The 10,074-nt window shown below is 44.1% G+C and overlaps 2 protein-coding genes across 2 annotated transcripts; one reads left to right on the forward strand and one right to left on the reverse strand.

Annotated features, from left to right (window-relative positions):
• Positions 1 to 2,567, forward strand: LOC133133578 (olfactory receptor 52K2-like). Its single transcript, XM_061249680.1, has 2 exons — positions 1 to 14; positions 1,562 to 2,567. Exons 1-2 carry the CDS (start codon positions 1 to 3, stop codon positions 2,565 to 2,567), a joined length of 1,020 nt encoding a protein of 339 aa, XP_061105664.1.
• A 2,543-nt stretch (positions 2,568 to 5,110) lies between these two features.
• Positions 5,111 to 7,660, reverse strand: or6at1 (odorant receptor, family 6, subfamily AT, member 1). Its single transcript, XM_061249681.1, has 2 exons — positions 7,144 to 7,660; positions 5,111 to 5,668 (listed from the first exon to the last, which is right to left on the reverse strand). The coding sequence occupies exons 1-2, from the start codon at positions 7,552 to 7,554 to the stop codon at positions 5,111 to 5,113; spliced, it is 969 nt and encodes a 322-aa protein (XP_061105665.1). The 5' UTR covers positions 7,555 to 7,660.
• Between the last annotated feature and the right edge of the window lie 2,414 nt (positions 7,661 to 10,074).

Consider the following 10,074-nt stretch of genomic DNA (forward strand, 5'->3'; position numbering starts at 1 on the left):
ATGAGGAAAGTCTGGTATGCATTTTCACCTTAGATGACCCTTTAAGGACAGACTGACAGAGCTACATGCTAGTGCACGGCATTGTCTATATTGTGCAAACAATAAAAAGATAATAGAGAAACTCATAAATGTAAGTACATTATCTAATTAACAGATCTCATTATAAGCCTCTTTTAACCCCTATGGTTTCTAGTAGCTTTTGTAGTTATAATTTATACATGGGGTGACAGGAGCAGGCACCACCCTCCTCCAAAATGAAGAAGTTTGCAGACCCCTGCCATCACCCCACTCCTCGTTTCACTGTGGGACAAAGGGTCTGGTTGTCCTCCAGGGACATTCCCCTCTGCGCAGTCTGCCACAAGCTCACCCCCAGGTTCATTGGCCCCTTCACCATTACCCGAGTCCTCACCCCCTCTGCCATTCCGTCTCAGCCTCCCACCTCCCCGACGCCGCATCCATCCAGTCTCCCATGTTTCCTGTATCAAGGCTTATATCACGTCCTGGCTTGACCCTCCTGCCAGACCCTATCCTTCCCCCCTGGCTCATCGACGCCGATCCTATTGCTTCCCTGACCTGCTCTGATCTAAATACAGACATTTCATCTGACACCTCCCTGTTCGCGATTGGTTTCTTTGTTCTGAGCTGGAGGAGTGGCGACACTGGTTGAAGGGGCGGCCTGTAGCGTAGTGGTTAAGGTAAACGACTGGGACACGCAAGCTCTGCAGCATTCGTCTGCCCACCAGAAGGCACTCGCTGATCGGAGTCCCAGAAGCTTGCCCCCGGTACATCGGGCCCTTTACGATCACCCACAGGATCAACCCAGTTATTTTCAATTCTGTTTAACCCTTTTTGTTTCAGAATATCTCCTCAGTAAATGAAATTTACCACTTGATATTTCCTCAACAGTGTTGTTTCTATCCATCATCACTTTGAATTCTGTCATTATAGGTGCAACTTTCCTATTTGGAAAATATGTAATATTTTAGAAATCGCCATGGTGGAGTGGGCAGTAAAGCAAAACAAAAGGTGATTTGAGGATCTCACCTGAGATAAAAAAACTGTTTATTTTATTCTTGTTAAACATTTGGACCCAGGCCAAGAACAGAAATGCCACACTGCTGCAGTAATAATGTATCTCACAGGGAGGCTGCACCTGTGGCTCTGATTCCCAAGGCTGCATGTTACACTGCAGTAATATGTCAGAAGCAGCATCACCCGTGTTTCCATTCATTACATCATCACTGAGTGTGGGGGCGGTCCTCTCCTGCCTAAATGAGTGACAGGACAGGGAGGGCCCCTAAAGGACAGGATAAAACCTGAGAGCCCATCAGGAAGAGAGGACTGCCCACCTGAAACCTGAGACAGGTATGACCTCTCCTTTACACACCTGCAGAACATGTTTCAGTTACTCAGATTTAAGTTAGGAGCAGCTATTAGACGATACTGCGTGAAACTGGTAATGATGTAGATTATTCTAGCAGACCTGAAAATTACAGATGTTAACTTATTATAGCTAAAATAGGATTTCTCTGATCACTTGTGAATTTTGTATCGTTTTCAGGATCTGGTCTCAGGCACTGAAGGCAGAGATGGAAAATGTGTCGCATGTACCATTGGAGCAGCCCATCGTGTTCACGTTGGAAGGTTTCATCATAACCAGGGAGCAGGGGTACCCCCTGTTCGTGGTCACGTTTATCGTGTACGCCGTGATGCTGCTGGGAAACATCACCGTGGTTACGGTGATCGCCACTGACGCCAAGCTCCACAAGCCCATGTACATGATGATGTGCAACCTGGTAGCGTGCGACCTGCTCGGGGGCACAGTAGTCATGATCCAGCTGATGTCCCACTTCCTGACAGGGGACAAGTCCATCGGCTACGTGGCTGCAATAGTCCAGGCCTTCTGCGTGCACACATATAGCTTGGCTGTTGCCACTATTCTGGCGGCCATGGCGTACGACCGCTATGTGGCCATCTGCCAGCCGCTGCACTACCACTCCATCATGACCACTACAAGGTTGGTTTCACTCTGTTTTCTGGCCTGGTTCATCGCGGTCTTACTGATCTTAATCCTCCTCATTCTTAATGTGGGGACGCCGCTGTGCGGGACGTTAATCAAGCACGTTTACTGCAGCGACCAATCCATCCTGAGGCTGGCGTGCTTCCCAACGCCCATCAACAACATCTACGGAATGTGTGTGGTTTGGTCCTTAAGTTCAGCCTGCTTCTTAGTCATCGCCTTTTCCTATGCCAAGATCCTGAAAGCGTGCGTGATCAAACAGGAGAAAAACAGTCGGAGCAAGGCCTTACAGACCTGCACTTCTCATCTGACTATTTATATCCTCTTTGAGATCTCCGTGCTTATCATTAGCGTAACCTACAGGTTCCCAGACGTCAGCCCCAACACCAAGAAGTTCTGCGCCATTTTGTTCATCATCGTGCCCCCCACTGTCAACCCGATCATCTACGGCGTTGCCATGAAAGACATTCGCACAAACATTGTGAGGTTTTTCAAATCCACTTGCCAAAATAGGAAAATCGGTGAGTTCCGCAAAGAGCATGTTTAAAATGTGTTTTTTAGATGCAGGAAAGCTAGTAAAATGTTCTAACGTTCTAATGTTCTAATCATAACGTTGTCTCTAACTGGTTTTCCTGCAGAAAACATACCTGATGTTTAAAAAAAAAAAAAAATTTTATTTTTATTTTTATTTTTTTTACACTGGCTATTTGTGACACTGGCCTTTATGCTGACCCTCCAGGCCCACTCAGAAATCACTGGGTTTTGATGCTGCCAATTCAGGCATATCTAAATTATTATTCAGACACAAACAACTTGTTTTACTTAACCTTTCTGCTCATCAATAAACTGAATACGACCTTCTGAAAAGTATCAGCATTTTTTCTTGATATTTTTTACATTTTCTCTTTTCAATTCTTCTCAAAAATCCAGTATCTGAAAATATTAGAATATTACATGAGACCAGTGAAAGAAAGGATTTATAATACAGAAATGTCTTGTCTATACCTTCTGAAAAGTATATTAATTTATGCACTGAATACTTGGTTGGGCAACCATGGGGAAGACTGCTATGTACTGTCTACTAAACATACTACCTGCTTACGCATATTATTATTCTATGCGCTCCTGAGACCATGAGTACACAGGATGAGAAAGTTGTCAAGGAGGCAATATTTTCTTTCAATGTAGTGCACTTAAAATTCCACATTATACTGTTTATTTCCGGGGTTTTGCTAAATGTATTCAGAGTACACTTTTTCGGGATACACTTTTCAGATGACCAGGGGTTGACATTCTCCATGAAGCTCTGGAGCTCCAGTGGTTATCAGAGGCATTGCAGTTTATTAATCCTCTGGTGCCAGAGAGCAAACCTCCCCATTGAGCTCCATTCAAACCCACAGCTTTACCCTGGTGAATTTATACTATTTGTTTACGAATTTGTACTAACTACCCTCTGAGGTCCATACATTTTTTTCTGAGCTGCATAGAATAATCTTTTTTTTTTTCATTCCTATTAATTCCTTCCCGTTTAGATACGCAGTGCGCATGCACTCGTGCCAAAAACAACCCCAGTGCGCATGCTCTGGTGCTGAACAGGCCCGTCGTCAGACATGGCCGCCTCCGTGAACTGGCTTCTCATGCCACCGAGTAGCTCACACAGGAATCCATGGGACCTGTAAGAAGCTGTCTCTAGTTCTTATATGCAGTATATCGGTCTTCGGGTATATCATATTCTGAGGCTGTGACGCCAATCGGCAGATTCCAGTGCCCAGGGCAGAAGGAAGTCTGATGGTTGTGTTTACAGCATGTGCTCATGTGTGTCCTGATGCTTAATTAACGTGCCTAGGCAGATGAACTGAAGAAAAATGCTTCGGCAGTTCCCAAATAATATTTTTTATTTGCCGTCAAATATGAATGGTGTCCAGTGGGAAAATGGGCTTTTTGAGCAAAAATATAGGCCTAGGTATCACAAGGGGATGACTTCATATAAATTGGCAAAACTGACAGCTTGAAAGCTGGCCCCTTGACCATAGCCAAAATGGAGTCATTAGGTAGGCGAAAAGGTGTCTTATACTGTTTTAGCCTACTTTTTATTGACATATAGATTATATTTGATCTTCGTGTATTAGGAAGCAGGAATCGCAGAGAAAGCAAGCAGTTTATTTAGTTTGCAATCATGTTTTGAAATTGAATATGTAGCATGAAACTGTAAAAATGTTTTACATGACAAACTATTTATTGGCATAACACTTTATAACGTGCTCCATTAGTCCATTAGTGTGTTGGACTACCATGCTGCTTTGGCGCCCCCTAAGGTAAATGTTTTAAAATCACACCAAGAGTCCTTATTTTCCACAAACGACTTCATCCATGGACTGGGGTAAGGTTGCCTCGGAAACCATTTTATTGTGACGAGGAATGAGAAACGAAAACATCATGTAAATAGAATTAATCTAATTTGCGTTAGGATGGCGATTGGTGATAAAACCAAAATAATATTTTTAGGTCATATATTAATCTCATGGGTACATACTAACCACATGCACATCTCAGTTTATTTTACAACACAGTTATTCATAGTTCCTGTCATTATGCAGTTTTGTTCCAATAATTACAGTGCAGCATATGGAACAGATAATTCACAGCTAATCGAGCAACAAAGAGAAAACATGTAAGTCATTTATAGTATTACCTGCTGGTAAAATATGAAAGAAAGTGGGAGACATTTTCAATTCAACATATTACAAACCGAAAAATACAATCATACAATAAGTTTGATGAAAACAGATGGCAATAATTTGCAGGGATTTTCTTTGGTATATAAAAAGGTGTTAAAAAAAAAAAAGATTTAAAAAAAGATAATTATCTGGTTGGTCAGAAACAGGTCTAGTCTAGTTTTAGGATCGCGGCAGGTTCATTTGCATTTCTAAACCTCACTTCAGTCTGCGGTACAGGTAACACATTTACAGATTTGTGGGGGACTCTCCAGGCTGGGCAGACAGCCCTGTTGACCCCGCGCCCACCCGTAGCCAGGCCCGTGGGCGTCGCCTGGGGGGAAGGAAAGCCCCCGGGGCGTGGCCCGGGCGTGGCTCAGGTCAACGCGGCGACGGCCTTCCCGCCCCGCGGAGACACGGCGCGGCGCGGGCAGAAGGTCCTCCTCACGGCGTCCCTCAGCTCCCGGTTCCTCAGGCTGTAGATGACGGGGTTGAGGAGCGGCGTGAGGCCGGAGTACAGGATGGCCACCACGATGCGCACGTCGGCCGAGAACCCGCCCACGCGGTACGACGTGTACACGAAGGCCGCCGAGCCGTAGGACACCGACGCCACCGTCAGGTGGGAGGCGCAGGTGCCCAAGGCCTTCCGCCGCACCTCCCAGGAGCCCATGCGGCAGATGGAGGCGCCGATGGAGGCGTAGGAGGCCAGGATGAGGGCCAGCGTGACGAGCAGAGCCACCGCGGCGCAGGACAGCGACACGCGGCTCGCGGCGGCCGCGTCGCCGCAGGTCAGCCGCATGACGGAGGACGGGTCGCAGAAGCAGTGCCGCACGCGGTTGGGCCCGCAGTACGGCAGCCGGCTCGCCATGGAGACCGCGGGGAGCGTGCAGGCCATGCCGAACCCCCACGCCCCGCAGATGAGGAGCACGCGGACCTGCGTGCAGATAGATGGCTGGCATTTATACAGCCAGCACCTTTGTCCAAGGCGCTGTACAATTGATGCTTCTCATTCACCCGTTCATACACACACCAACGGCGATCGGCTGCCCTGCAAGGCACCAACCAGCTCGTCAGGAGCATTTGGGGGTTAGGTGTCTTGCTCAGGGACACTTGGACACACCCAGGGGGGATTAGAACCAGCAGCCCTCCGACTGCCAGACAACTGCTCTTACCGCCTGAGCCCTCTACAGATGCAGATGCACCCAACACAGTACGTCACAGATCACACACCTGGGTACATGTAATGACATCATTGTTTTGGATTCATATACTTGTTTCTCATATAATTGGGTTTCCTCTGGGTACTCCTCCTCCCACTCTCAAAGACATGCATGTTAGGTACTGTACACTCCTGCCATTGCCCTTGACCAAGGCTCTGGCCTCAGAACTGGAGTTTGTTCCCCACTGTGGCTGCCCACTTATCCTATGTGGCTAGGACGGGTCAAATGCAGAGGACACATTGCCCCACAGGGTTCAATAAAGTATATCTTATTGTATCTTGCCTGGTGCAAACCAAGAAGACCAGAAGGTGAGGTTTTGCAATTATTAAGAGGATTTCATAGGCAGCAGTACACCAGGCAACCTCAGTTAAGCGTAGAAAAGTATTTGCATCAAAAACAATTACGTATTTGACCCAGGTCTGGTGCAGAAATCTCACTATGACACACTGGATATTAGTTACAGGCACGATTACATTGTTCTGATCCACTAGCCATGGTATTTAACAAAGACCTTGATTATCTGAATCAGGTGAGGTAAGGCAAACAGAGCCAAAGGCCTACACCAGGGGTCATCAGTCTTATCCATAAAGGGCTGGTGTGTGTGCAGGCATTTGTTCCAATCAAGCAGCTACACACCTGATTCTACGAATCAACATGTTTACCAAAGAGGATTGTGGAATCGGGTGAGTACCTGCCTGGCTGGAACAAATGCCTGCACCCACACCAGCCCTTTCTGGGTAAGACAGAGGAACCCTGGCCACATATTTTTATACCTCATTTACGTGGGTTTGTCTGTACAGTATGCTCCCTAGGATGGGGGTGGATTGGGGAGACAAAGGAAGTGAAAAGGGGTTGGTGGGACGATTGCTGCAGAGGTGCATCTCTGCCACAATGCACATCACTGTATTTTTGTCATTATTTTGAGATTATTTTTGGTCAAATATACTGTATAGTATGCTGCTTTTTATTCAATCTTTATACATTTTCCATTGCAAGCACCTAATTGATTATCTTGGCGCATTTACCCAGATAATGACCCGTTAAAAAAAACCAGCAGTGTTTCCCATATACACAGAGACGAAAATAATGACATTTTGATTTTTTGAAGTAAAACGCAAAGTAACACACAAATGCTTCGACCTGAGGCTATTTTTTTTGCTACCATTTAAAAAAAAAGGCGGATGCAAACCTTCCGCGTCATGATGGCGGTGTAGCGCAGTGGGTTGCAGATGGCCACGTAGCGGTCGAACGCCATCACGGTGAGCAGGCTGCGACCGGTCACCGCCATCGAGATGAACCAGTACATCTGCAGAAAGCAGCCTGGCACCGAGATGGACTTGGTCTCCGTCAATAAGCCAGACAGCATGTTGGGGATGGTCACCGATGTATAGATGATGTCCACGAATGACAGGTTGTGCAGGAAGAAATACATGGGCGAGTTGAGCCTGGCGTCCGTCCGTACCAAGTATATTATCATGATGTTCCCTCCCAGAATGACCGTGTAGGCCAACAGAAAAATAACAAACAGGAGCGTTTTGTTGTCCTTGAACCCCGATAAGCCCAAGATTATGAACTCCGAGATTGTCTCTGATGTGTTCATACTGCGGAAAATCCCCGAAGCTGCACTAAACACTGAGACAACACATAATTGAACACCGCGGTTAGTCCATTATTATCTGGGTGTACTCGATGACTTAAACCATTCACCATACCCCTGGTATCGGAAAATAAACGTGTTGGGTGTTTGTAGGCCTATATCAGTATTCACGATATAGTCACCCTAAACGCAGTTTAATTAGTCATGTTAATTATCAATAATGATTAAGGTAGCCACGTGTTCAGTGTATTAAATCTAAGGTAAAAACAAGCAAAACATATAATATAAATGTATGTTCTGCGCACGGTTAAGTCAATAATGCATTCTGAGTAGGCTACAAAAGCGAATTTGGAAACGTATATGCATAGGCCTATATTACCAAATTTGAGAGATCAACCATAAACGTGTCTTCCCCTTTCTAATAGGCTACTCCAATTTAAATAATTTAATGTATGAGCAATTCCCGTTCGTGCAGTCGCTCCAACCAAGCGCTTGCTGACTTAAGTCTGGTGTAGCTACTTTTCATTTAGTTGTAGAAGCATTTTGGTTTCAAAAGTCAAACTATTTTTAATGAGTAACCATTAAATATTAAACATCGCATGTGCTCTTTTTGGTAATTTTAATATCTTGTGTAAAATAGTCTGAAAGTGTTTCCTTTTACTTAGACGACAACGCAGGTCTGTCAGAATAATATGTATTGGCATGATAACAATACCCATTTTAAACCTGGCGAAAGCTCAACTCAATGTATGTACTCAATTTTGCAACTATTGTAATTCTCTCCTATAATCTCAAATTCACACAGTTCAAGTTCATACGGTCCTATAATTTCAAATTCACACAGTTGGAAAAAAAAAGTGTAACGGTTAAAATTAAATTAAATTATTTCATTAGAGTCAAGTAGATTAATGACGGCAATAATTATTATGCGATCATCCCATAGTGATTAATAACGCGGTTTAATATGGATTTACAGTTTCACAGGGGTCTTTACGGGATATTTTTTACAGTGTGACAATAGGTGACAACCCCCAAACTGGCACGGTGCGATTACAGTTATCGGAATCCACTAAAACGGACACTTATGTAGCTGGTGAGTGAAACGAATACACTCTGTTTAATTCTCCTACACATCCCATATGTTACGAACAAAAAATATATATATATGGAAAAATCATATCGCACTATGCACAATGATTGTGATTTCTAGTAGACCAGTATTTAATCAAAAGCATGTATTTACACAAGTCGTAAGTAAAACATTACATCGAAATTACTAGCCATTGGCTACCAGTTCAGTATAATAGGCTATATATCATGTGAATGAACATATTAACCTATAGATTAGGCTACAGATTAACCTGTTATGAAATTCCTTACCAGGGCAGAAGCAGAAGTCTCTCACTCTTCCAGAGTTCAGTGTGTATAAGGCCTTAAATATAGCTGTTTGCGTTCATATAGGAATCGCATAATTGGTTATCTGTTGGATAAGAACCTCCAATGGGATTTTTCCTACTTTTGCGTCAATTAAAAACTTTTCCTTTGCAATTAAATTACGGTAGCGTTCTTTATTTTAAAAAATCCCCACGGAGCAAATGTTTATGATCCACTGAACCTGGATGACGCAATATCTCAGGTTCATTATCAGCTTGCAAGTTTATGTAATTTTAATTGTGCTGTGTACAACAGCTACCCACCAGTCTGTAATTAATCCTGTCCAAACCAAACCAATTATATTAATGAGTTTTGTGTGAACTGCAAGATAATTTTGTCAAAAGTGGTCGGGGCCTTCTTGAGGGCAAGAACGCTGGCTTTATGGATTTTAGGTTGAATAAAACAACGTTAAACATTGAGGAGCAGAAGAAAAGAGCTACCTGTTTTTATATTAATCCATCACATGGAATAATTAAGTGGTCATTCTAATCAAGCATTCTGAATTTCTGTATGTTTACACTAGGACTCGGAACAGTACTGTCCTCTCAGGTCCACTTTTGCACTTGCTCTTGTGTTTGATTTGCACTTTGTTGTATGTCGCTCTGGATAAGAGCGTCTGCTAAATGCCACGTAATCTAATGTAATGTAATCCTTGGGTCCTACACCAGATCCTATATTTCGGCCTATCCTCTGCTTCCCAATTTCAGTCTGTTTTTAATCAGTGCCCATGAAGGGTCAGGGAGATTTATCCCTTTGAAGAGTAAATGGTAAATGTCTGCATTTATATAGCACCTTTATCCAACGCTGTACAATTGACCCATGACTCATTCACCCATTCGCACACACACACTCACACACCAACGACAATTGGCTGCCATGCAAGGCACCAACCAGCTCGTCAGGAGCAATTGGGGGTCAGGTGTCCAGCTCAGGGACACTTTGACACACCCTTAAAGGGCATTAAAGAAATGTCTGTGTGGTCGATTACACTCCTCCTAAAGCTCAACTACGTCTTATTTAAGGCACCTGAATATCTCTGAGAGATTCACTATTCTCTCTAAAAGAAAACTACATTTCACTTACGAGTCG

Source organism: Conger conger, chromosome 7 (assembly GCF_963514075.1).
Source record: "Conger conger chromosome 7, fConCon1.1, whole genome shotgun sequence".
NCBI lineage: Eukaryota > Metazoa > Chordata > Actinopteri > Anguilliformes > Congridae > Conger > Conger conger.

Excerpts from the sequence above, each read along its gene's own strand:
- or6at1 (XM_061249681.1), bottom strand. The coding sequence starts at position 7,554 with ATGAACACATCAGAGACAATCTCGGAGTTCATAATCTTGGGCTTATCG. Across the intron at positions 5,669-7,143 it reads CCGCCATCATGACGCGGAAG|GTCCGCGTGCTCCTCATCTG; the intron begins GTTTGCATCCGC and ends ATCTGCACGCAG.